Genomic DNA, 27,576 nt, shown 5'->3' on the forward strand with positions numbered 1-27,576 from the left:
TTGTGTAAGGAATTTAAACCTTAACTTTTTATTATACTTCCGCACTTAAATTATCATTTATTTTTTTAAAATATTTCTGGGTCATTACACAATTTTTTTATTTTTTTATTATCAGATAATCATAATATAATAATTAATTATAAAAAAATTTAATACAAATTAACAAAATACTAGTATTTATATTAGAATAAAATAAAAGTTATAACTAAATTTAAATTAAAAGATATTTTTATAAATTACGTACCCATAGTCTATTTCTCCGTTAGAAATAGCAGACGTATCTTATCCGTTTAAGAAGCTGAAGATATTTTATCCATTCCCGCCTCGGAGATCCTGCACTACCACTAGCACCACCGGTAGCACAAATGCCTTGGTGCAACCCCTCTGTTCCCCGTCCTTCCCCAATCATCAACTGCCGCGTGTCATTGTGCGCAGCGCGCACACTTCCTCCTCCTTCCTCTCTCCTCCCGCCCACCACCGCTGCCACCACCATCACCCCAACCAACTTGCCCTCGCTAACGTGCGCCCTTCAGTGCCCTCACTTTCAAACGTGCGCATTACCCACCATCCAGCAATCCAAAATTACAGTTCAGCTGCGAAATTGTTTTCCTTAATTAACCTAAAATTTGATTTTGTTGTTAATTCCTCAGGTGCTCCGGTTGTACGCATGAGTTCGATCTCCACCGTCCAGTTGTCGTTGATGAGGCTACTGAGTTCTTCAAGAGCTTCGGCGTCTCTGATTTCACATTTGATAGCTGTAGACTGGTACTCAATTATCTGATTATCCATTCTTGTCATCTTCAAGTTTTGCAAATTTAGTTTCTTCGATTGCGTGGAGTTCTGATTCTCTGCTCCGCGGTTCAGTGGGGATGGCGATGTCGCGCTAAATTGGCCGTTCGCGGATCGTTGGTAAACCCTCTGATTGGACTTTATCAGGAGGGGACGCACAATGTGGTGGATATTCCTCAATGTAAAGGTGTATAGATTATTGTTAATTACTTCTGAATTTGTTTTTTTTTTCTTTTGATTATGTATTGTGATTATAATCTTGATCTTCCTTCCACAGCTCATCATCCTAATATTAATTCCGCTGTTGAACTACTGAGAAAAGGTAATTCTACCCAGAAAATGGGGGGAAAAGCCATTTCAAAAAGATATTTGCTTCTTAAATCTTCCATTTTTAAGTTTTTGTCTTTTTTTCCACCTTTTCTTTTAATAAAGGTATTAAAGAGTTAAATGTAGAGCCATATGATGAAGACGCTGGGACAGGTGATTTGAGATATGTTCAGGTGATTATTGCAGTTAAAGATTACTATAAGCGGAAATTTTATGATTAATTGATCGATCAAATTTTGAAATGTTTTTAGTTTTGTGGTTTTGGTTATGGTTGGTGTCTGCAGATGGCTGTGACAACATATAACACATCCCTCCCCTCCTCAGAAAGATATCAAAATGGTGTACTGTCTAACTCACTGCACTTATTGTTCTAAGTTTGAAACAACCTGATTAAGATTGAAACTTGATTACTTCGAATCTTTGATTCCAGGTAAAGTTCAGGTCTCGTTAGTTTGGAATTCAAGAGATGAGAAATCCCAAAACTCGGACAAGTTAAATGCCTTAGCCAGTGTGAGCTTGCCCTCTCTGTGTTATTGTTGATCTGGTGATTCATTTTGTTCTACTTCAGAAATTAGGTGACATGATTGATTAAGCACTGGTTATCGCAGTTTTTGTGGAGGAATGGCGGATTGAGGAGCAAAGTCCATCTAATTCACTCTGTGTGGGCTAACTTTCAGACGTCAACTAGCAACGTGAGTTAACTAGAAATGAATTTTTAAACAAAAAGATGAACAATGAAAGCATTGTTCCATTGTTGGTCATACGTTTTGTCTATGATGTGCTGAAGATGTAAGGGATTTATTCATTGATAAAAATGGTATTCTTGGAAATGTAGGTTATCAGATTTCGGATTTTTAGAATTTACATTGATGATTGTTAATGCTGGAATAAGCAATTTCTTTGAATAAGAATGTGGTTAAGAGCACTTACAGATTATTGGTTTCACTCCCTGGGTATTTTGTTGACAGGGCATCTTATCCTTAATGTGGAGGATTTGGAGTGCGTATAGATACTTTGGTTTCTGACTTGGTGTAAATCTTTTTGTATATAGGCAGCATCCTCTTGGTGCCTTTTAATGCTATGCCCTTTTTATCTAAAAGAAATGTGATTAAGAGCAATAAAACCTGAAATGAAAGTGAAAATGTTTTGGATCCAGTATTCAGATGTAAGGGTTAGCTCTCACTTCAGATATTTTTGTGACGTGAGTTCAAATTTTATCTTGATTGTGTCTTTCTTCTAACTGCTTCTGAAATTTACTGTTCTACTGATTTTGCAGATAATTTTTGGGAATAGGTGGAGACATCTTTTAGGAGAAAGAGACTTCTGGGAGCATGTTGGGGGGGTTGATATATCCTTGGATCCATCAAGTTTTGGCCAAGCAAACACTCGGGTAGGTGGATATCTACTTAAACAGTTGTTTAATTGGCAATGCACGGTAGGATTTTCATTTCAATTACAATTTTACAAAGATGAAAGTTGGCAGAAGAGCAGCATCATAGTTTTTGTAATGAAATTGTTAGTACATAGCTTCCAGGCTAGCATTGTCATTTCCTGAAAAGGATAGTTCAGATTGTAGGTTCTATGCCCTGCCATCTTCATGCTCAAATATTGGCTTCATTCAATTTCCTGATGCACGGCTAGCTGCAGACTATTTGCAATACATGTATTGTGGTGTGTGCATGCAGCAAGGACTCTATTGGAGAGTCCGGGCTGTTACATGTATAACCTTCTTCCTTTTTGGTTGCAATGACCTCTTTTAATGATACTAATCCAAATGCATCTTGTCAGGCTTTTGATAGCTTGCTCCGGAAATTGCAGAAGTACGTCCCCTATGGATCATCTGTCGGTGATTTATATGCAGGAGCTGGTGTAATTGGAATATCATTAGCTACCACTAGAAAATGCAGGCAAGAACTGGATTAGTTCTACCTCCTCTGCGGTTTAGAAGTCTTTCTTATGTTTATACAGAAGAAATGGTAACATCCAATTTAATTTTTTTAATTGTCTTCCAGGATTGTTAAATGCATTGAAGTTAACAAAGAATCTAAACTATCTTTCGAGAAGACAATTGACCGCCTACCAAGCTCAGTAGATAGCAGCATTAGCTGGCATCATGGAGACACTTCAGTAGTTAGTATTTTGATACTAACATTGTTTGATATTATTTTTCTGATCAACTAATAATCACATGATTGAGAACATGTCTTTTTATAAAAAAATGTCGAACTTTTTGTGACCAATTCACAAGTTCTGCAGGAACCTATGTCTTGGATTATAGGATCAGATGTGGTTGTCGTTGATCCTCCTAGAAAAGGACTGGATCCATCTCTGCTCAATGCATTAAGATCTATATCATCAGCAGAGCATAAAGTTAGATTATCATCCGAAAGGTTGGGTAGTTTGTTGCTGTTATGTAATTGACTAGAAACTTTTGGTGGTTGTATGGAAGCTGTTCGATCTAAGTTTGAAATTTGCAGATACTGACAACTAGTTAATGATTTATTACAGTTCATCAAAAGAGGAAAAGAGACCTTGGATTTTACGTGCAAGGGAGGCTTCAGTTGAATTTAAAGGCAAAACAACTTCAGAGGTCAATAAATCACTGCCTCAAACTCTCATCTACATAAGTTGTGGATGGGAAAGCTTTAAAGAGGTACTTCTACAATTACTTACCATATCCCAACTAACTGGAATACACCCTGTTTTTATTCTTTTGGGAGCAGACTTTCTTTATCTCTAGCTAATTATGCCATAAGCCCTTCAACAGGACTGCAAGGTGTTGTTATCCAGCAAGGAGTGGCACTTAGAAAAGGCCCATGGTTTTAATTTCTTTCCAGGCACCCAGAGGTACTACCTTCCCATGCCTAGATATGAAGTTCTAATGCTCATCGACCGTTATCATTTCTGTTAGAATTAATTTGCACAATGGTTGTTGCAGTATTGAAGTTCTGGCTATATTCAAAAGGAATGATAGAGTCAAGAAAAAGAAATCGGGGAAAAAGAAGCAGAAGCGTTTGTGAGAACTATTTGGCTCTGTGAAGCATTGAATCAAGTACTGGGAGTGCCTTATGGGATCAGGGCATGCTGAGGAGATAAAGGAAAATCTACCAGATGTAAGCTCTATGTTAGTCTGTGAGAAGATAAAACAATGCAACCTGAGCACATTGCATGTAAAGACAATAAAGGAAGAATCTACGAGATGTGAGTTCAATCTGATTTCTGAGGAGAGACACATGAGACCAGAGCATGATTTTGAATGTAAGGAGATAAAAAGAGGATGTACCAGGCTTTCCATAGGCTGAAATTTATGAGAAGAATAGGAGTAGGCATGTGATATTTGTAGGAAACAAGTACGTTTTTCTCTATCATCTCTTCTTTCCAAAAGAGATTTGTTCATTATTGGATGAGATGTGTATTGCAAAAGAATGATTGATTACAAATGGAAAAATGAAGACGTTTATATCAATCTGATATCTATATCTGTTTCCTCTGTGATTCCATGAAAGAATGCAAAACTGAGGTCAAATTGTGGAGGTACAGAAGAAAGATAGCTGCTTCATGAAAAGCCGGTATACCAATTTGAGAATCCAAACAAACTAATTTATCTTTTATCCACTCTTAGGTCTTGCCAGATGAGGAAAAGCTTGCAGAATGTTGTAAGCCCTCAAGTCCTGCCTGGTTAAGATCCCAACCACTGGGGAAGCCTGAAAAAGAATAGTTCATCATGGAATTAATTACTGTATTAATAAGGCAAGGTTCGGAGTAAATTCTGAATTTTATGAAATTCATTTATAAATACAAACTTAATTAGAAACTAGTGAAAGTTTTTAAAATGATTAATAAAATTTGAATGTATTGTTTCTATTTGTGAAAATCATTTCTGATAAATTTAGAAATTTTTATAGTCAAGCTAAATGTAAATTTGCAAATAAACATCACAAATTTTCAAAATTTATTATAAATGCTAAAAAGCTTACCCCTGCAGCTTCATACTTGGGAACAATAAGCAAATGCCTAAGTCCCAATTGCCTGAATAGCACCATTGCTTTGGCCACTGACATGCTTTCCACTACTGTGAAAGGAGTTGTATTGGTCAGAGGATGTAAATCAACATACATCTCCATTTCTTCACTTGTAACACCCACTTCTCTGATGTCCCCTTCCCTCTCAGCTAGCTCAACCCAACTGAATTTCTCCCTAACTTCCCACTCCTCCGTCCTCCTCTTCTCGGGCAAGAACCATTTCTTCTTCAGCACTTGAATAAGATGAGCTCTCAGTATCAGTCCATGAAGCTCTCTTGCATCAATAGGCAGCCCCATTGATGGCACCACTCCTTCATCAACAACAGGGAAGCCATTATGTGTAGTGTTCTTGAGGACCTCAACAATTCGAGACACCTTTTCCACTCCGTGGAGGGTTACAACTGGAGGCTTTGCATCAGCAAGCTCACCAACAGTGAGATTCCTCATCCATGGCTCAGGATTTGCATCTAAGAAAGGCAAGCCTTTTAGATGCAATATGATTTCGTATATGCTTGGATTGAAACTATCTCCGACTGTTTTGGCTATTAGGAGGACAATCATTGTAATGGGTAGCAAGAGAAGGTTGTTGGTGAGCTCAAGGAATATGACACAAAGAGAAACAGTCATCCTCATTGAGCCAGCCATGAGAGAGGCTGCACCAAGAACAGCGTACAGTCCTTGATCAATGTTGGTGTAGGACCCCATGGCCACACCAAGAACTCGGCCATAAGCTGAGCCCATTAGGATGATGGGGAGGAAGAGACCAGAAGGCACCGCAATACCGAAGGTAATGAGTCCTAAAATACAGTAGACTGCAAAGAATATCATGAGGGAGGCAAGCTGAAATTCCTTAGGAGTGTTTGAAGAGAAGATGTTTCGGACAGCATCATCATTTGTGGTGAGGAGGAGAGTAGCTAGATCGTTGTAATAACCATCTGGGCAATTGAATTGTTTGAAGTTGCCAGAACGTCCGTTGGTAGGGCAAGCCTCGGAAACAGATGGATCACAAGCTCTGCATGTAGCTAAGAAAGGGAGACAGTATAGGCAAACTGAGGTGAAGACCGAGACACTGAGACTGAGAAGTAACTTGTGAAGTTTTCCTTTCCTGCAGAGAAAAACCGACAAAAAAAAAAAACAAATGGAAGTGATTACTACAAGAGGTATTAACCAGGTGACTCAGACTCAAACGTTATACCAGATATTCAGTCATTCTTAAACTTGAAATTTAGATCAATCTGATCTATCATATTAGGTTCAAAACTAGGAACTTATAACACAACTAGAGATCTTTGTCCGGAAACTTGCATCACTCTGCTTCATACTTCACGTATTCTAGCTATAAGTTTATATCTTTTACAGGCAAATTCTTGATTCTTTCTGTCCACTGAAGCATGTATGTAAGCAAAGAGAAAGATGTTTGGTTAGGCTGCTTACTGATTGATAAGATTGTAGACCCTGAGGACTTTGTAAAGAAGGTAATTGTAAAGGCTTCCAAGAACTCCACCAAGAATGCCAATGACAATCACAGGAATAATATCCATCACATGGTATGAAACTTTGACATCACTCACATCAAACATGATAAGCCCTCCTCTTCCGAAAAGCCCACATTTCCCAGAATTACAGGTTTCAATGAATGCTCTGAGCACCACCACCACTACTGCTGTGCTAAAGAAGGTTCTCCAAAGCAAAGCACTCCTCCACCAGGTAGCTACCTCTTCAAGGGCAAATAAGACACCACCTACTGGGGCACGGAAAGCAGCACAAACCCCAGATGAGGAGCCGCAGGTGATGAGATCCCTGCGGTCTCTATCATTGTTGAAGTAGCGTAGCCAACGCCACTTGATGCGGTGATTATCAGGGCCACCTTGGCCAAGTAAAGAAGCAATGCAACTGCCAATGTGCACCAAAGGCCCTTCTTTTCCAAGATCAAGTCCAGCAGAAACAGCTCCAATGCTGCCTATTATCTATAACAGTACAAACTAAATATTTAATGAACAGAGACAAAAGTGAAAGAACTGTCACTTTTTTGGAATTGTTTCTTCTCTGAGAAACATCGATATTTTTACTTTTCCAGATACAGCAAAAGGTTCCAAGAATATTCCTTACAGTTATCCCTAATCAATTATTAAACAAAAAGAAACACCAGAAAAGACAAAAGCAACCCAGAATTAATAATTAATTAAACTTCTAATTTCACCGTAGAACTTAATCAAGTAAAATTTTTTGTAGTTGGATCATGATCACTGATCTTTTCCTGATAAAACCCAAAAATCTGCTTGACACCCTCAAGCCAAAACCAGGTCAACCAATAAGTTTCAATTCTCAGGACAAGATCCAATCAGATTAAATCCATGAAGATCTTCCAGGATTAAAAGAAATGGGTAAGTTTCGAGCATTGATTACATGATTACCCATCTGGGTCATGACAATAAGCAATCAAAAAATAAAATCAATCTCACCTTGACAATCAAAGTTGTAGCACCAAACATGTTTGGAGTATCTACTCCATTGAGATAGGCTTTGATTTCAGGAATACCAGGTCCAGCGGCTGTGGGCGCAAAGCACACGCAGAGAACAGCAGCAACCAGTGTCAAGACAAAATTTGCCCCAGTGAAATAGATTAACCCCATCAAGTACCTGGCACATAACCAAGGATGAATTTGGATAAGGGCATAATCCTAATCCAATCAAAGTTGCAGAAGAAATAGCCACTGATGGAGCAAGTAAAAGACCCAGAAGTTTGATATACATACAAATAAAATATAATAAATATGTGTGTATATATACCTTCCTTTCTCAATGAAATGAATGACTGCAAGAAGCTTGTAGCCTGCAATATTCTCAACTGCAAGATTGATGAGAGTGGCAATCAAGCCAGTCAAGAGACCAACAAGAAAGGCCAGACTCCATTTCAGGAACACATACTGCAAAACTTGTACTCTGGATCTGCTTCTCCAATCATGTTTGAAAAGATCATTTTCATTTATCCTGCATCAAACCCACTTCAATTCTCAATCAACAGCAACAGAAAATAAATAAATAAGCTCATATACATGCATATATGCACATATGTATAGAATCTAAGAACAAATATTCATTTATCTTACTCATAATCTAAGCTCTCAATATGGGAAACCTTGGCACCAACCAAGGCCAATGGATTTGCAGAAAGAGTTCTGTTTCTCTTGAGGAGTGGCTGATGCAAAGAATTGGTTTCTGGATCTCTTTCTTCTTCCCCAGCTTCACCTCCCATGTTTTGATTCCGGATCACCATCGTTGATGCTCCATTACCCAACTGAGCTAAACTCGAATCTTCCTCCATTAAAGCGCAAAAAAAGCTTAGCAGAAGTTGCAGAGACTCCCTTTATTGATTTAACAAGAAGCAAATGACAGCTACTATCCCTTTTGTACTACTTGTTTGCACAACAATCATTCACCCAAAAGTGTCCCTCTCCAGTTTGTCTTTGCTCGGGAGTGTATATATATATATATGCACACACGAGGAAATAATCAGTATACAGATGTTATTCTTAGTGTCTTCTTCCCCATATAAATCTGTATTTGACAACAGTGACCATGTTTGGTTGCCGAGAAATGGGAAGAAAATGTAAATTATTTAATGGAGAGAAGAAGTTCGATTTGGTCCCCTTTGGAGCTTTCGTAATAAATATTCAATTTAAAGGATCCTCCTACTGCCATCACGAGATGAGTATTAATCTAGAAGCAAGAACTTGGAGAAGGAAACAAGCTTCGTTTATCCCTTCCAAGATTATTAAAAGGATTAGGCACGTATTAAAGCAAATGATTTGTGAGTTGCATTTGGAAAAATAAAATAAAATTATTATTTTTACCAAGAAAATAATTTTGATAAACAAAAATTATCTAAAAATATTAAGTGGCAATATATTTTTGTCTTAAAAAACTAATTTACAAGTTTTGATTTTTTTTTTAAAACATATTCCTCTTAATACGATGTTTAAGAATATTAAAAATGTTCTTATTTCAATCTATATCAGTTCAAAATCATAAATTAATTTTTACCGTTTAACTTACTCTAATATTTCCTGTCACCTTAGTACACCCTATTCTTACATTATAAAAATATATAATTGTTAAATTTTATATAAAAATTTAAGTTTCACGTATCAATAACTCGAGTTTAACCTTCTTAAAGCAAGTAATCTTAATTCTAAAGATTGTTGGATCATTGGTGTTTATGGCAAAAATTTTACGTATGATTTATAACGAAGCACGTTTTAATTTAGTGATTTCGTCTGATACAATTTCATATCTTATAAGTATTTAAATTAAATTTTATATAAAGAATTCAAGTTATGAATTACTAATAATTTAATTTAAAATTTTTATAATTAATGGTTTAAATTTAAAAAATTAGTAAAGTAATAGTATTTGGTATAGGGTTTATATGTCCATTATAGAATAACATAAACAATACATGTATTTAGTAAAATATAATTTAGTATCATCTATAAAATTTCATAGTTTCACTTATTTAAATCATAATATAAAAAATTTAAGTTATTATTTTTAAAAACTTCTAAAATGTTCACTTTGGAAAGATCACGATCATTACCCTACCATATACATATATATATATATATTTATTTCTTATTTCAAAGTATATTAGGTGTCATATATTTGACCTGATTTTAATTTGGACCTCGTGATAATTTTCATAAAAAAAATAATAATAATTTGATCAATTACATTTTTTAAAAAAATATATATAACACTTGTGATTGCAATAAATTTCAAACTAATATATATATATATATATAATTATAGTTGTTATATAGGTGTAATGTGTAGAGATATACAGAAATTTGGGAGGGACCCGACCAAAAACATTGTGAAGATGTCTAATAATAGATGGCCTGATTGACTTTGCGTTTTCTTTTTTCCGCCTTCTTATCTATTTCTCTTTTCATTAATTATTTATATTTTCAAAATTTCTGCTTCATGTGTCATAATTATTTAAATAACTTATCTATTCAATATGTTCACCTAATTCTTTTTTTTTATAACAAAAAAAATAATAGTAATAATTAATAGATTATTATATTTATTAATAAAGAATTTAATCAACATTAAAAAAAACATAATAAATTTATTGAAATTTAATCTAATTTGATCATTATAATGTTACCGATATACTAATAAATTAAGTTATTTATTTTACTTAATCAAATATTACGTAGATTGACTATTGTTAATCCATAATATAGTTACGATGACAAACTTTAGCCTTCCAGTAAAGTTTGAACTTCTAATTTCGAAATAAAATACAAAGGTTTTGTTCACTTAATTAAAATGGTATTGTTATATTTATTTAATTATTTTTTATCTCATGATTTATCGAATTCGTGACTAAAAACTTCAACTACTGAAACTCGATGAATGAATTATATTTATTTAATTAATATTTTATGATATAATATATTAAATCATGTTTTAATTCGTTATTGTTATCTCACGAAATATTATTTTTACTTAAAATAGTAATAAAATTATTAAGATTTAATTCAATAATAATCATTGTATCTTCGTAAATATATTATTGAGAGAAGTCTTTTTTTTTTTTTTTTTTACACTAAATCAACTATGTTTTTTATTTTTTTTTTATTGTTAACATGTGCATTCCCATAAATCCAACTATACCCCATGTGTACCATACATAAATAATTATTGAATTATTAGACGGAATACATATTATGTATATAATGTTATTAATTTTGATGACTTGACAAATGAAGAATGTATATAATTTTATATGAATATGAAATTATTAATAAAAAGTATTTTTTAGTTGAAACATTTTTTATGTTTAATTTTTTTTTTAGAGTTATATATATATATTAGTTATTGAATTCTTAAATTGCTCATTTAAGTTATATGAACTAATTCCCCAAATGTTCCATGATTTTCTTTTTTTTTATTTTATTGACCCATTTAAGTAAAAATAATACATTAAAATAATAATTAAATTTGTTCAAATCATAAGTAAAATATAACTAACATGATTTTTAGTTTTTTTTTTTCTTTTAAGGATACTACTACTTGTAGAATTCATTTGATCCTCAAACTAAAAAAAATTTAATTCGTAAATGGTACGATTATACTGAGATTAATATTTTGTGGTGATTAGACTCCTTCAGTTAAAATAGTTATAATAACTATATCCTTAACTATATTTAAAAAATATATAAAAAAATAATTTGTAAAATAAAATAGAGGATATCATTTGACGATATTTATATACCTATTAAACTCCTTAATCTTTTATTTTAAATATATAAAAATTATATCGAGTTTTTAACACACGACATCCATTATAGATAATAGAACTTCGATTTTACTAAATTAAGTATTAAGATATTTGTGTTCTATTTAACGATTATTGACTAATGAATTAATCATTATCAGCTCATAATACTTTTAAAAAGTTGAGAATTTTATGTTCTCAATAAAATTTAATCTCGTAACCGTTGAAGTATAGCTGTAACACCCAAAAATTTGTATTCTATTTTATTTTTATTTTTTAATTTATTTTAATTTTATTGGATTTTTTTTTAATTTTTTTCTATTTTAATATTTAATTTATAAGGTTTTGATTTAATTTAATTTAAATTAATAGAAATAAAAATAATAATAATAATAAAATAGGGTAAAATTATTTTTGGGATTTAATTGAAATTGATTTTAGGGAAAAATGGTGAAAATTTGGATTATGGGGGTGTTTTTGAAAAAAAAAATCGAAAACCGGAGGTCAAAACGCAATTTAGAAAAATAGTGTCATATCAGCAGCCACGACAACAGCCCGGTCAGCAGCCCCGGCCAACCAGGACACGCCGCGTGGTAAGGACGCTGACGCAGGAAGCCACGCGAGACGGAGACACGTTGGCGATCTGCGCGCACGGACGGCCCAGATCAAAGGTGCACGTGGACGGCTCAGATTTGATCACGCACGGACGATCCAGATCGCATCGCGATGGACGGTCCAGATTTATTTCCAATTTAATCGCGATCGGACGGCCCAGATTAAATCATGATGGACAGCTCAGATTAAAAGGGGAGTGTTATAAATAATCGCATCCACACCCAACCCCAAACCCTAGCCGCAAGAACCCTTGCCGGAGAAGACGACCCAGCCACTAGAGGAACTGGCCGCCGCCACCCGCCGCCGCACCGGAGGACTTTTCGGCCGCCAAACAAGGTAAAATTTCTTCTTTTGGCTCGTTTTTCGATATCGAACCTCTCTTTGGCCAAATCGGAGCCAAACCACCAGCCGATTGGCCGAAAAACACCGCCAAAGTCCAGCGGCGCTGTAACACCCCGTTTTTTTTTTTTTCTTAACGGTGTACGATAAAGCACCCATACAACACAATACCGAAATCCATATTATTCCAACCATGCACAAGAGATATCCACCTTCCATGTTCCAAATCAATTGTACATACATCTCCACCTCTACAACACATAGTAATACAATATCAAACATTCCTAGATATTCAATATCCAGACTAAACCATCCTTTCAAACTACTTTAAATCACAAACAAAACTTGTGCCCTATGGCACTACCGACGGGGCTCCATTACCAGCCGCTCGGATCCCAATTCCGTCCTTACTCCACCTGTGAATGATGAGAAGTGAGTTCACATAACTCAATACGATAAAAATCAAGTTGTAAGTGTAATATGCAGTGACAAGAATTTCCAGAATGTCTATATGCATTTATCCTACCCAACCCCAAACAACTCATAACCCTCTCCCTACACTAATTATCAAGGTCCCATTCCAAGGCAATAGCACGGCCAAACAACCCCCCCCCCCCCCCCCCCACCCAACAATCATCCACTAACTCTCGTCACCAACATCGGCGACTCATACACTCTTCCCCCATCTCCCGACCTCACGAGGCCACACACACACACACCCAACCACCTTCATTCCACGTCACCAATATCGGCGACTCACACCTATATCTCCACCTCTCGACCTAATAGGCCACGCACACACCCACACACCATTATTCCGCGTCACCAACATCGGCGACTCACACTCACTCCTCCACCTCTCGACCTAAAGAGGCCACACACACACACAAATGCCATCATCTCGCGTCACCAACATCGGCGACTCATACTCACTCCTCCACCTCTCGACCTAAAGAGGCCACACACACACACAAATACCATCGTCTCGCGTCACCAACATCAGCGACTCATACTCACTCCTCCACCTCTCGACCTAAAGAGGCCACACACACACACAAATACCATCCTCTCGCGTCACCAACATCGGCGACTCATACTCACTCCTCCATCTCTCGACCTCGTTGGGCCACGCACACACACAAACATTTCTACCTCCCGTCACCACCATCCGTGACTCATGCACCCTTCTACCCCTCTCGGCCTTGCTAGGCCACACTCACATACATATCCCCTCCCTGCTCCACCAACATCGGCAACTCAACCCGCCCCTACCAACGGCCTCCAAATCTCCCCTCCCAAACCGCATGCTCCCATCTCCCCTTATACCATGCTAGTCCCAAGCATTCTAACTTACTAACTCCTACTGACCACATTACTCCTCTTCTCCCATCCAATCCCTCTCAAATCCTGCTTCCTAGTCCCCTCTGCCGTACCTTCCAGCTCCCTTCCCTCTCCCACTGCCCCCTACCCACTACCTCCCCCATCCTCCTGCCTCCTCCCGGTTCCTATACACTTTTGCCTACCTAGGGCGATTAACCTCTCAGCTTGCACCGTTTCACGCCACATACACGCCCTCACCACCGTGTATTTCGGGGAAACACATCACCGCCTATTAACGGCTCCCTCCACATCCCCACCCACGCACACACCACACACACACCTCTTCTGTCCTCTCGAGTTTTTATCCCACCCGCGCCCCCTAGATTGTTCTCTCACATCCTCCTCACTCTGTTCTACCCGTACCACCCCCATCCTTCCTCCCCCCCCCCCCCCCCCACACGCCCCCAACACCGCCATACTTTCCCTTCCTTCCCCGATCACCTCCGTGAGCGCGCGGGACAACCCCACGCTTACGGCCTACCTTCACTGCTCCACTCCGTCGCGCCATTGCCGACGCCGCAACCTGCAACCAAATTTCTCTACACACACACACCACACCAAACAACTCAAATTTTCACCGTACCTCCCGTTTCCATCCTCCTTCTTCCTGCCGGTCGCGTCGTCCGTCCACGGCCTCCTTCCCTCTCCCTTCTCGCTCCCCTCCGCCCCGACTCTCTCCTCTCTCCTTCTGGAACTTTCCTCTTCTTCTTCGTCTCCGCTGTCCTCCTTCCCTCCTTTTCTCTTTTTCTTTTTTTCCTTTTCTTTCTTTTTTTTTTCTTTTCTCCTTTCCTTCTCCTTCTCCCTTTTCCGACCTCCTTTTATACTCTGCCAGCCTACCCCAAAACGACATCGTTTTCCTACATCCCAAAACGACGTCGTTTTTCTTTCTTTCAAAACGACGTCGTTTTTCCCCTCTCTAAAACGACGTCGTTTTTATTATTATTATTTTTTTTTTCTTTCTATTCTTTCTACTTTCTAGTCCTTACAACACTTCCCCCCTAAAAAAAAAAATTTGGTCCCTCAAATTTGGTTACCTTACCTCCAAACAATTCTGGATAATTTCGTCTCATTTCGTCTTCCCGTTCCCAGGTTGCCCCTTCCTTGGCATGATGTCTCCACTGTATCTTCACCATAGGTATCACCCTGCTCCTCAACTTCCTTTCTTGTCGTTCGAGAACTTGGATTGGCTCCTCCTCATAAGACAAGTCCTTCTCCAATGGCAACGATTCATACCTTAGAATGTGGTTGGGATCCGGACGGTATTTTCGTAGTAGTGATACGTGAAATACGTTGTGAACCCCACTGTACCGAGGAGGAAGCGCTACCCTATACGCAACCACCCCCACTTTTTCCAAAATCTCAAACGGCCCTATGAACCGGGGACTTAATTTCCCTTTCTTTCCAAACCTCAATAACCCTTTCATCGGAGAAACTTTCAGGAACACATGATCCCCTACTTCAAAGCTTAACTCTCTCCTACGATTGTCTGCGTACCCCTTCTGTCTACTCTGGGCAGCTTGTAAATTATGTCGTATCATCCGCACCTTAGCTGTGGTTTCCTCTACCATCTCCGGCCCCAACAACTGTCTTTCCCCCACCTCGCTCCAACACACCGGCGACCTACAGGGTCGACCATACAGAGCTTCATAAGGAGTCATGCCGATACTGGTGTGATAACTATTATTGTATGCAAATTCTATTAAGGGTAGTATGTCTTCCCAATCTCCTCCCGTGTCGATGACACAGGCTCTCAACATATCCTCCAACACTTGTATCGTCCTCTCCGTTTGTCCGTCCGTTTGTGGGTGAAAAGCTGTGCTGAAGCTCAATTTAGTACCCAAAGCCTGTTGCAACCCTCTCCAAAATCTGGAAGTAAATCGGGGATCCCGGTCGGAGACAATTGTCACAGGAATGCCGTGTAATCTCACTACCTCTCCGATATACAGTCTCGCTAACCGTTCTACTGGATCGGTCACTTTCATTGCCAAGAAGTGGGAAGATTTAGTTAGACGATCAACCACCACCCAAATACTATCATGTTTCTTACGATTACCTGGCAACCCGGTCACAAAGTCCATAGAGACATATTCCCACTTCCACTCGGGTATAGGTAAGGGTTGTAACAACCCCCCAGGCCGCTGGTGTTCCGCCTTGACTTGTTGGCATACCAAACACTTTAACACATACTCGGCCACATCCCTCTTCATGCCCCTCCACCAGAAGCTCTTCTGCAAATTTTTGTACATCTTAGTACTTCCCGGGTGTATAGCAAGTTTGGTGTCATGAGCCTCACTGAGTATCTCTTCTCTGAGTGTACAATCACTGGGAACGCACATTCTGGTTTGAAATCTGAGTATTCCATCGTTCCCCAACCCAAAATCTCCCACTGTACCCTGTTCTACTCCCTCCCGGATCCTCTGTATCTCAGTGTCCCCCAATTGTCCCTCTCTTATCTTCTGAACCAAAGTAGGTTGTGCCCTCAAACTAGCCACATATCTGCCATTGTTCCCCTCTTGAATATCCAATCGTTGTATGGCTTCCCGTATACCCCACTCCGACACCATCAAATGAGATAACACCCCAGTACTCTTACGGCTGAGTGCATCTGCCACGACGTTTCCCCGTCCCGGGTAGTACTTAATTCTGCAGTCAAAATCTTTCAACAGATCCATCCATCTCCTCTGTCGCATATTCAATTCCTGTTGCGTGAACAAGTACTGTAAACTTTTATGATCTGTGTAAATTTCAAATGTTTCCTCGTATAAGTAATGTCGCCACAGTTTTAAAGCATAGACCACTGCAGCTAGTTCCAAATCGTGTGTCGGATAGTTCTTTTCATGTGTCCTCAATTGTCGCGACCCGTACGCTATAACCTTCCCTTGTTGCATTAATACACAGCCTAACCCAACATGAGATGCATCGCTATATACTGCAAAATTACCCTCCCCCGATGGGATGGCCAATATTGGCGTAGTAGTCAATCTATGTTTCAATTCCTGAAAGCTACTCTCACACTTTTCATCCCATTCGAACTCCACATTCTTCTTTGTCAGCTTGGTAAGAGGTGCTGCAATACTAGAAAACCCCCGCACAAACCGACGGTAATATCCTGCTAAGCCCAGAAAACTCCTGATCTCTGTGACAGTCTTTGGTCTTTCCCACTTTACCACCGCTTCTATTTTCATTGGGTCTACTGATACCCCATCTCTCGACACAATATGTCCCAAGAAGGTAATTTGATCCAACCAGAACTCGCACTTACTAAGTTTCGCATACAGTTTAGCTTTTCGAAGCATCCCCAGCACCGTAGTCAGATGTTCTGCATGTTCTCCCAAATCTCTTGAGTAAATTAATATGTCATCTATGAAGACAATGACATAGCGATCCAACAGGGGTCGGAACACCCGATTCATCAAATCCATAAACACTGCAGGCGCATTCGTTAGTCCAAAAGGCATCACTAAAAATTCATAGTGACCATACCTGGTGCGGAATGCTGTCTTGGAAATGTCTTCGGCTCTTACCCGTAGCTGATGATACCCCGAACGCAAATCTATTTTTGAAAACACTTGTGCCCCTTGCAATTGATCAAATAAGTCGTCGATCCTAGGTAACGGATACCTATTCTTTATTGTCACTTGATTCAGGTCTCTATAATCAATACACATTCGCATGGATCCATCCTTCTTCTTAACAAACAGTACTGGGGCTCCCCACGGTGATACGCTCGGCCTTATAAATTTCTTATCCAGTAACTCTTGTAACTGTCTACTTAACTCCATTAGTTCTGATCTCGCCATCCTGTATGGGGTCTTAGAGATTGGTTGGGTGCCGGGCAGGAGTTCGATGGCGAATTCGACCTCTCTATTGGGTGGTAATCCCAGAAGGTCGTCTGGGAAAACGTCTGGGAAATCTCTTACCACTGGTATCTCTCGGAGTGTAAGTCTCTTATCCTCGTTACCTATCAAACGTAGACAAAATTATAATCCATATACATATTCTCGCTAGCACATTTTAATATAACACTCATTCATTCATTGAGATTTTTCTTTCCATACAGAAAAAGGTTCTTCGTTAGGCATCTTAAACACTACCCTCTTACGGAAACAGTCTACATGGGCACGTTGGGCCGCAAGCCAATCCATCCCCAGTATTACATCAAAATCCTTAATGTCTAACAAAATTAGATCCACTTTTAACTTCCTCCCCTCTACATCTACCTCACAAGAATCAAACATCACATCCGTACATAAAGGGCCATTAGTTGGCGTAGATATGACTAACACTCGATCTAACACTCGAGGTTCTATACCTATCCTAGATGCAAACATAGGCGATACAAATGAATGTGTGGCACCAGGGTCAATTAGTACTTTAGCAGGAATATCTGAAATGTAAAGTATACCTTGTATTATTTCGGAAGTGGCGGCCGCCTCTGGCGCTGTGATGGCAAACACCCGTCCTTGAACCCACGGTCTACCCGGCTCCTTCGGTAACGGGCAATCACGCACAAAATGTTGAGTGTTTCCGCACCGATAACAGCCCCGCCCGCCGCTCATACATGGTCGATCCCCATGATTTCTACCACATTGGGTGCAATTTGGTTTACTCCGGGATACCTGCTGACTCGGGGCAGAATCCGGTGCTATCCTCTGCCTTTTCTCTATTTGGCCGGAGGGGGGTGGTGGACGTCTGTAACTGAACTCCCCTTTACTGTTCTCAACTTGTTCTTTATACAGTGCTTCCACCAACTGTGCCTTTTCTAACACCATCTGATATGAGGGTAATGCAAACACAGCCACTTGACGATACAGTTCAGACCGTAACCCTTTTTCGAATCTGTGAGCCTTCTTGGTCTCATTCATCATCACCTCGGGCGCGAACCGCCCCAATTCTATGTACCCCTCAGCATATTCTACCACTGACAATCTTCCTTATCTCAGTTCGGCAAACTCTATTTCCTTCCGTTGTCTCAAGAAATCCGGAAAATATTCTGCATTGAAGGCTTCCAGGAATACTTCCCAAGTGACTGGGGGAGCTAGAGTTCTTCTTTTTAGTTTCCACCAACGCTCAGCGGATCCTCTAAACATAAATGTGGCCAGTTGCACCTTCTGTTCAGTGGTCACTGTGATCACTTCGAATAATTTTTCGGTCTCCTTTATCCAGTCTTCCGCCACCAAGGGATCAGTACTCCCATTGAAAGCAGGAGGGTTTAACCTTCGATATTTCTCAATATTGCTGGTGTCCACCACACCCTGGTGAATCCCCGGTTGTGGGACCGAGGCTGTCTCAGCCCGTAGTTCTCTATCTCTGATCACTGTGGCCAGACTCTCCACCACTCTACACAGTCGGTTGAAGTCTTCCTGTTGTACCCCAGGCAGTCCCGTCTGGTTTACCGCTGGGCCAGGCGCGGGCCTCGGTTGTGTGGGAGGGGGCACCGCTTGATACGGGGGTGGCCCGTAAAATGCTGGGAGTGGTACCTGGGGACACCCAGGTGGTCGTTGTGGAATCCCCGGTGAGTCCCGCAGCCCCGGGACAGCCCCGCGACGGGGTCGGCCCCGTCCTTTCTTCGTCACCTCCCTTGATACACCTGCAGGATAGTTATACCAGTTAGTAGGTATACTTAGTTTTGCTCTGATACCAACTGTAACACCCCGTTTTTTTTTTTTTTCTTAACGGTGTACGATAAAGCACCCATACAACACAATACCGAAATCCATATTATTCCAACCATGCACAAGAGATATCCACCTTCCATGTTCCAAATCAATTGTACATACATCTCCACCTCTACAACACATAGTAATACAATATCAAACATTCCTAGATATTCAATATCCAGACTAAACCATCCTTTCAAACTACTTTAAATCACAAACAAAACTTGTGCCCTATGGCACTACCGACGGGGCTCCATTACCAGCCGCTCGGATCCCAATTCCGTCCTTACTCCACCTGTGAATGATGAGAAGTGAGTTCACATAACTCAATACGATAAAAATCAAGTTGTAAGTGTAATATGCAGTGACAAGAATTTCCAGAATGTCTATATGCATTTATCCTACCCAACCCCAAACAACTCATAACCCTCTCCCTACACTAATTATCAAGGTCCCATTCCAAGGCAATAGCACGGCCAAACAACCCCCCCCCCCCCAAACGCCCCCAACACCGCCATACTTTCCCTTCCTTCCCCAATCACCTCCGTGAGCGCGCGGGACAACCCCACGCTTACGGCCTACCTTCACTGCTCCACTCCGTCGCGCCATTGCCGATGCCGCAACCTGCAACCAAATTTCTCTACACACACACACCACACCAAACAACTCAAATTTTCACCGTACCTCCCGTTTCCATCCTCCTTCTTCCTGCCGGTCGCGTCGTCCGTCCACGGCCTCCTTCCCTCTCCCTTCTCGCTCCCCTCCGCCCCGACTCTCTCCTCTCTCCTTCTGGAACTTTCCTCTTCTTCTTCGTCTCCGCTGTCCTCCTTCCCTCCTTTTCTCTTTTTCTCTTTTTCCTTTTCTTTCTTTTTTTTTTTTTTCTTTTCTCCTTTCCTTCTCCTTCTCCCTTTTTCGACCTCCTTTTATACTCTGCCAGCCTACCCCAAAACGACATCGTTTTCCTACATCCCAAAACGACGTCGTTTTTCTTTCTTTCAAAACGACGTCGTTTTTCCCCTCTCTAAAACGACGTCGTTTTTATTATTATTATTTTTTTTTTCTTTCTATTTTTTCTACTTTCTAGTCCTTACAGGCGCCGCCGTGAGTTTTCTCAATTTTTACCTCCGATGAGACTCTCCTTGTTTCCCGTTTGATGTAATTTTTATACCATTGTGGCCACCGTCTTTTTCTCTACAGGTTGACTGGAGCAAAACACCGAATTGCAACTCGTGCCGGATGAGCCGTCGCATCTGAGAGCTTCGCTGCTGGTAAGTCTCGATTTTCTAGAATTTTTTGGCCCACTGAGGGCCCTAGGGGTGTTTTATCACAGGAACTAATGCAAGTTTGGCTGAATCCAGCCAAAAACGGCCGGAAACGGCTAACTCGAGGCGGATCGCCGCCGTCCGTCGCCACTTCGCCGTGCCGGAATTCTAAAATTGGCCTAAAGGGCCCTGGGTCTGATTTGGGGTTTTTTGGGGACATGTGCAGGTACCGGAAGTGTGTTTCAGTTTCTGAAAAAAATTTAGGGAATCTAAGGACTGCCCGTAGGCGCAGTGAGAACCCGATTTTAGATTTCGAAACAAGTAAGGATCTCTCACCCTATTTTCTATCACGGCATTAAAGCCTGATAAATGATAAAACGGTATTTTATGAATTAATAGATATGTATAATTGATTAAGGTTACTAATGGAGCCCAAATCTGATATATTTTCGGTTAGGTGTTGTTTGATTTATTTTACAGTTTTGAATGCAGTATGGTGTCTGATGTGTTTATTCTATGGTTTCATATGCATGAATCACGGTTTCATTTATTATGTTTTGAATTATTGTGAACCCTATGTTGTGTTGCCTTGTTTGATATCCATTATCGGTTTACGTATTTGTGTTTGATTGGATAATTGAGATTAAGAAAAATGGTAAAAATGTATGTGAATTGATAATTTTTTATGTCGACAACCTCACTAGATATCCTGGGAGATGGTGGACGAACCGGGTCCATAGGAAACCCTACCGGGAATGTGGTCTCTCATATCGGACGGGGTATGGAGACTTTATGTATTTTGACGCCCATACCGGATGGGGTATGGGGACAACCCGTTTCACCCTGATACCGGACGAGGTATTAAGGTTTATGGTTTTGGTACCCATACCGGACGAGGTATGGGAACGGCCCTGAAATTGAGTTATTAATGTGAATGGTTCACGTGTAGCGGGGACCCCCTATGGATCCCCATGGATACTAGTAGGCTGATAAAAATAGGGTAATTGTTGTCTGATAATTGAAATACAAAAGCATGATATGTGTTATGTTGCAGAGTGTGCGTAATCTTATGATATCTATGATGTAATTATTTTCATAAATTGTTTTAATGAATCTCACCAATGTAGGTGGATAGTAAAGGGTTTTATTATTGATAAATGAGTTTGTTATAAATTATGCTCCATTGATCGTTTTCGTTTTCTACCAACCTTTACTTCTGTGACAGTGAGATAGTAAGATGTCTTTACTGGATTAATGTAGCTCATTCCTTACTTAACCATTTCAGATCAGGAGGATTTGGTTCTGGAGTCCGTTCTGCAGGAAGACGGCGAGTAGAATCCAAAGAATATATTAGTTTTCCTTACAGTATTCATTCATAGTATTTTCTTTAAGTTATTTTATTTTGTAGCACCCGGAAAGGAGAAAAAAAAAAAAAAAAAAAGGGGGCCACGTCAGCAGCCACGTCAGCAGGCCCGGTCAGCAGTCCCGGCCAACCAGGGCCTGCCACGTGGCAAGATCGCGTCACTCCGAAAGGAGCCACGTTGGCGATCCGCGTGGGTGCGATCCGACGGCCCAGATCAATCGCGCGATCGGACGGCCCAGATTCAAACGCACGGACGGCCCAGATTCAATCAAAAACGAACGGCCCAGATTAAAACGAAATGAACGGCTGTGATCAAAAGGCAAGGGGTTATAAATAGAACCCCCACACCAGACCACAAACCCTAGCCGCCAGCCGCTCGCCGGAGAAGACGAACCAGAGGCCGACCGCCGCCACCCGCCGCCACTCGCCGCAGCACCGGGGAAATTTCCGACCGCCGATCGAGGTAAATTTCATACCCCCGACTCGTTCTTCCCCACTGATTCCTCCTATGGCCAAATCGAAGCCGAAATCCCGGCCAAACGGCCGGAATACGCGGCCGAAGCCCAGCGGCGCCGCCGCGCCCCCTCTCGGTTTTTGCCTCCGACGAGGCCCTTCCCGGCCTCCGTTCGATGCAATTTTTATATCACCGTGATCACCATTCTTTTCTCTACAGGTTGACCGAAGCCAAATCACCAAAACACGAACCTCGCCGGAGAGTCGTCGTACCCGAGAGCGCCGCCGCCGGTAAGCTCCGCTTTTCCGTGATTTTTTGGCCCCCCGAGGGCCCTAGGGTTGTTTTCTGACAAGGACCAATGCGAGAGTGGCCGAATTCGGCCGAAAACAGTCAACCCGAGGCGACTTGCCGCCGCCAGCGGCGGCGCCGTCGCCGGAGCACGGCGGAGCCGCCGTGCCGGAGTTGCGATTTGGGCCGAAAGAGGCCCTGGGCCTAATTTGGATTTTTTTTGGAACACGTGCAGGTACTGTTAGTGTGTTTCAGTTCCCCGGGAAAAATTCAGGGAAAATTAGGGACAGCCTGCAGGCGCACTGTGAATCGTATTCGGATCCCGAAAACAAGTAAGGACCCCTCACCCTATTTCCTATCACGGTATTAAAGTTCAAAATGATAAAACGGTATTTCTTGAATTAACGCATGTGTGAAATTGCTTAAGGTTGCTAATGGAGCCCGAGTCTAGTGTGATTGATGATTTACTGTTATTTGGCCTGTTTACAGCTTTAAATGCAAAATGAGGTTTGATGTGTTCATTTTACAGATTTGTGTGCATGTACTACGTTTTTATTAATTATGGGTTGAATGACTGAAAAACTGATACTGTATGTTGTCTGTTTGGTATGAATTACGATTTGCTTGTTTAAATGTGAATTGATGATGCTGATTGAGGAAAAGGAAAATGAAAGATTGTGTAGACTGATAATTGTATTATGGGGGTCAGCCTGACTAGATATCCTGGGAGATGGTGGACGGACCGGGTCCGTAGGGAACCCTACCGGGATTGTGGTCTCACATGCCGGACGGGGTATGGAGATCTTATGGTTTTGGCGCCCATACCGGACGGGGTATGGGGACGGCCCGTTTCACCCTCATACCGGACGGGGTATTGAGGTTTATGGTTTTGGCGCCCATACCGGACGGGGTATGGGGACGGCCCGTTTCACCCTCATACCGGACGGGGTATTGAGGTTCATGGTTTTGGCGCCCATACCGGACGGGGTATGGGGACGGCCCTGGAAACTGATTATGAATGTTAAAGGTTAACGGGTAGCGGAACCCCTATGGACCCCCACGGATACTAGTAGGCTGGTAAATGAGAAAAAAGATATGTTGTACAATGATTGAATTACAAGAGGCGTGATAAGTGTTATGTTTTACAGCTTAGATTATTCAATGATTATGATAATGTTATTGTTTTTCTCATATTGTTTTCATAAATTCCACCAAGGTAAGTGGATGGTAAAAGTTTTATTATTGATAAAAGGTTTTGTTGTAAATTATGCTCCATTGGTCTTTTTGTGGTTTTCTACCCACCTTTATTTCCGTGACGGTGAGATATCGTGATGTTCTTACTGGGCTAGTGTAGCTCACTCCTTAATTAACCATTTCAGATCAGGAAGACATGGTTCCCGAGCCCGTTCCGCAGGAGGACGACGAAGGGGATGCCTAGAGACTCTGTAGTCATACGCATAGTTTATTTTCGAGTTTTCTTTCTTAGTTAGTTTAACCTTTTATATTTTAAGTACGTTTGTTTGGTTTTTCGTGTAAGGGATGTTAACTGAAATTTTGATCTCGCTTCCGCATTCGATATATTTAAATACTCATTTCATTTTAATATTTTCCGGGGCCGTTACATATTTTTTCATACTTTAATTCGTTTTGGTTATTGTGTAAGGGATATTAATCATAATACATTTTATTTCGCTTTCGCACTTAGAATAAATATATATACATTTCTTTTTAATTTACGGAGCCGTTACAATAGCACAAATATCTAACTCACTGTGCTAACTGTGCTGTTGGTTATTGAATTTTTCAAATTTTTTATATGTAATTCACTCACTTTAATTAGATTTTTATCATAAAACAAATATATGCACCAACAAGTGGTCCATTCAATATTTGAGACTTTAAATTATTCATTTTAGTTGCATCAAGCAACAAATATCTCACAACTTGGACCATATTATTAATTTTTTAGTTACCCTTTTGAGTTATTTAAGTTAATAGATTAATCTACCAAAATATCTCACAAATTGGTTGATAAAATAATATTTAAGGTTTTTAAATAATCAATTAAAAAAATATTAATGAGGATAACGAAATATTAATATAAGAAAATATCTCGCAAATTAATTATAGAAAATTGGAATTATTAAGTAATATAATCAATATCATTATCGTTTTATTACTGGGTCCCACAGTATTGCCCAATTGGCATCTTGTTGCTTACACTTTTATGGTGCCAGCTCATCCCTTTTCCAGATAAGCAAAGAAGATAGAAAGGCTACATCTATGACGTTACACGTGTCGATTATCAAGACGGAGTGACAAGAAGATCAACGGCGCAGGAAAAAACGGCCCTTCGGTTCTCTCAAAAGCCACCTTATCCATCAAACGCTGTCGTTTTAGGAGATGGAAAAAAAAGGGACATGGTTAGATGTATTGGGTATTATTTCATGGGGGATCAACATGGGAGTGGGTCCCACGAGCCTTCAGTTTCTTGATTGATGACAAAAAAAAATCAGGGTGAGATTCACGTGCGAAAAATTGACAAATAACTGGCAGTACTGTCACGGTTGTGGGCCCGATGCCAAGTGGCGACCATCCTACGGTGCGCGTTGCGACGGTGATGGTCAAACGTTTAGACCACCTGATCTTTTTGATCCAAAAGCCGCGTTGCTTGGCTGTCTCGCCGACCACGTTGCTGATTACGTGCCACAACAATCTTATTGGATGTTTGACCACCTATAATAACGTAACGCGTGGCTCGCTGTTGACCGTACGATTTAATGACCGGAGTTGTTTATCAATCATAAAATTTTTTATGTATTTGTCATATTTTATTTTTCAGAAATATAATAATGTTGAGAATATAGTTATAATTATATAAAAAATTAAAGACCTTTATGTGACGTATCCTCTTCTAAATTATTGTTTTGTTACCAATCATGCATTTCATACACATGTAATAAAATGAATATAATATATATATATATGTAATATTTATTTAAAAAATGAGCATGTGATTCAATTATTAGTGAAAAATAACTAAAACTTGGAAGGCATCATAATCATGTGTTAGTTTGACTAATTTAAAGTGGTTATCAATAATCAACAACAAAGTATTTTAATAATTAAAAAATTTTCAGCTCCAATATTATAAATTTCAATGTTAATGAAAATATATAACTCACTATTATTTTATGTATATATTATAAATTAATAATAATTAATCATTAATATTTAATTCAATAAAAATTAATATTTTATTGTTGAACAAAAATTATATATATATGCTTTTGTCTATTAACTATAGCTTGGAGTAAGTTTTTGTTTTAATTTTTACATTTCAAAAATAGGTTTGCAATCAAATAGATAAAATTAAAAAAAAAAAAACATTAACAAAAGTTAAAACCAAAACTTAATATGTCTTTAAACACAAAAATTATAATTTAAAACTTTTAAAAAATGAATTTAGATTTTAATAAAAATTTATATAAAATTTTCAAAGTTATTTATAACAAGTACATAATTTCAATTTTTTTATAAGATAATAAATTTTTTAACAATTATTTTTATCGAATACTCAGTTATTAACCGAATTGATCAAATAAATTCGGACAATCCAGTTTGATTATGCTATATAATTCGATGGGTTAAGTTGATTATGATATTTCGGTTATTTTTTTAGTTTCTAAAATTTTTAAAACGTATAAATTGATTATTCTCTCTTAAATTAATTACGCGATAAATTTTAAAAAAAAATTGTATATACCAATTGATTATTATTATTATTTTAATTTTTACCTTCTAATATAAGTAAGTAGTTTGTAGCTAATTAAAGGGTTAATATCAAAAAACTAATATTGCATTTATATAATTATATCAAATTATATTTTACATTTTTAATTGCATCAATATAAACCTACACTATGCTTATATATCAAGTTATTACTTTTTTTTTTTTGTCTTAAAAAGACCTTATACACACCTACCAAATGAAGATATCAGAAATTGACATGTTGTAAAGGTATTTTTGTCCAAAAATTATTTATAACTTAAGAAAATAGGAAACTTATATATATATATATATATATGTGTGTGTGTGTGTGTGTGTGTGTGTATTATATAATATCCTAAATTTCCGTTCTCTTATCATCTTATTGTTTCTCATCTCCAACATTCTCGAATCAAATTCTACATCAATCTTACAGATTGGGAAATTAAAATTTGAAAATTAAATTAGTCCAAAAAATAATTAAATTCCATATTATATATCATATATAAAGCTTATAGATTTAATATGATATTTTTAATCAATAACTTTTTTTTTTGTTCATAAAAACAATAGGGATACTAAGAAACACAAGATGTACTTTATATATATATATATATATGTAATTACAAGGATTTTGAACCAAATCCCAAAAATTGCTCAAAGAGATTTTCTCATATTACCCAACATCGAAAGCACGGTATATGATATATATATATATATATGTATATATGTATAAACCATATATATACCAACATATGTATGTATATATGTGTGTAATTACTAGGATTTTGAACTGTGATTCCCAAAAAGATTTTCTCATATCACCCAACATTAAAAACATAGTATACGATATGATATATATGTATGTATGTATGTACATACCAACAAATCCCTTACGATTCATAGTATTTATTAATATTTTTTTTTTCCGTTTTTAATTTGCTCCTTTAATATTTCTCAGTATCATAATATTTATTAAAAAATAAATTAAATCCTAACATGTTTTTTTTTTTTCTAAATAA

General features: G+C 38.8%; 2 protein-coding genes and 1 long non-coding RNA gene across 3 annotated transcripts; 1 reads left to right on the forward strand and 2 right to left on the reverse strand.

Annotated features, from left to right (window-relative positions):
• Positions 1–260: 260 nt before the first annotated feature.
• Positions 261–4,582, forward strand: LOC110807416 (S-adenosyl-L-methionine-dependent methyltransferases superfamily protein). The gene is made up of 15 exons (XM_022032538.2): positions 261–550; positions 651–765; positions 865–976; positions 1,067–1,111; positions 1,222–1,289; positions 1,401–1,455; positions 1,547–1,626; positions 1,725–1,808; positions 2,393–2,506; positions 2,905–3,023; positions 3,129–3,246; positions 3,373–3,506; positions 3,625–3,769; positions 3,884–3,963; positions 4,055–4,582. The coding sequence occupies exons 1-15, from the start codon at positions 366–368 to the stop codon at positions 4,134–4,136; spliced, it is 1,536 nt and encodes a 511-aa protein (XP_021888230.1). The 5' UTR covers positions 261–365; the 3' UTR covers positions 4,137–4,582.
• On the reverse strand, positions 4,546–8,904 carry CLC-B (chloride channel B). Its single transcript, XM_022032537.2, has 6 exons — positions 8,249–8,904; positions 7,929–8,129; positions 7,601–7,778; positions 6,573–7,105; positions 5,094–6,243; positions 4,546–4,820 (listed from the first exon to the last, which is right to left on the reverse strand). The coding sequence occupies exons 1-6, from the start codon at positions 8,461–8,463 to the stop codon at positions 4,725–4,727; spliced, it is 2,373 nt and encodes a 790-aa protein (XP_021888229.1). The 5' UTR covers positions 8,464–8,904; the 3' UTR covers positions 4,546–4,724.
• A 10,561-nt stretch (positions 8,905–19,465) lies between these two features.
• Positions 19,466–20,466, reverse strand: LOC148269099 (uncharacterized). The gene is made up of 2 exons (XR_015817683.1): positions 20,103–20,466; positions 19,466–19,713 (listed from the first exon to the last, which is right to left on the reverse strand). It is a non-coding gene; the product is annotated as an uncharacterized LOC148269099 (long non-coding RNA).
• Positions 20,467–27,576: the final 7,110 nt, after the last annotated feature.

The sequence above is a fragment of the Carica papaya genome, chromosome 1 (genome assembly GCF_054855325.1).
Source record: "Carica papaya isolate Zhongbai chromosome 1, ASM5485532v1, whole genome shotgun sequence".
NCBI classification, from domain to species: Eukaryota; Viridiplantae; Streptophyta; class Magnoliopsida; order Brassicales; family Caricaceae; genus Carica; species Carica papaya.

Bases quoted from the DNA above. Each gene is read 5' to 3' on its own strand.
- LOC110807416 (XM_022032538.2), top strand. From the start codon at position 366: ATGCCTTGGTGCAACCCCTCTGTTCCCCGTCCTTCCCCAATCATCAAC. The intron at 977-1,066 runs GTGTATAGATTA...TTCCTTCCACAG, and splicing joins GGATATTCCTCAATGTAAAG to CTCATCATCCTAATATTAAT. The intron at 1,809-2,392 runs GTGAGTTAACTA...CTGATTTTGCAG, and splicing joins TTCAGACGTCAACTAGCAAC to ATAATTTTTGGGAATAGGTG.
- CLC-B (XM_022032537.2), bottom strand. From the start codon at position 8,463: ATGGAGGAAGATTCGAGTTTAGCTCAGTTGGGTAATGGAGCATCAACG. The intron at 7,106-7,600 runs GTGAGATTGATT...GTACTGTTATAG, and splicing joins CTACAACTTTGATTGTCAAG to ATAATAGGCAGCATTGGAGC. The intron at 4,821-5,093 runs GTAAGCTTTTTA...ATTCTTTTTCAG, and splicing joins CCAAGTATGAAGCTGCAGGG to GCTTCCCCAGTGGTTGGGAT.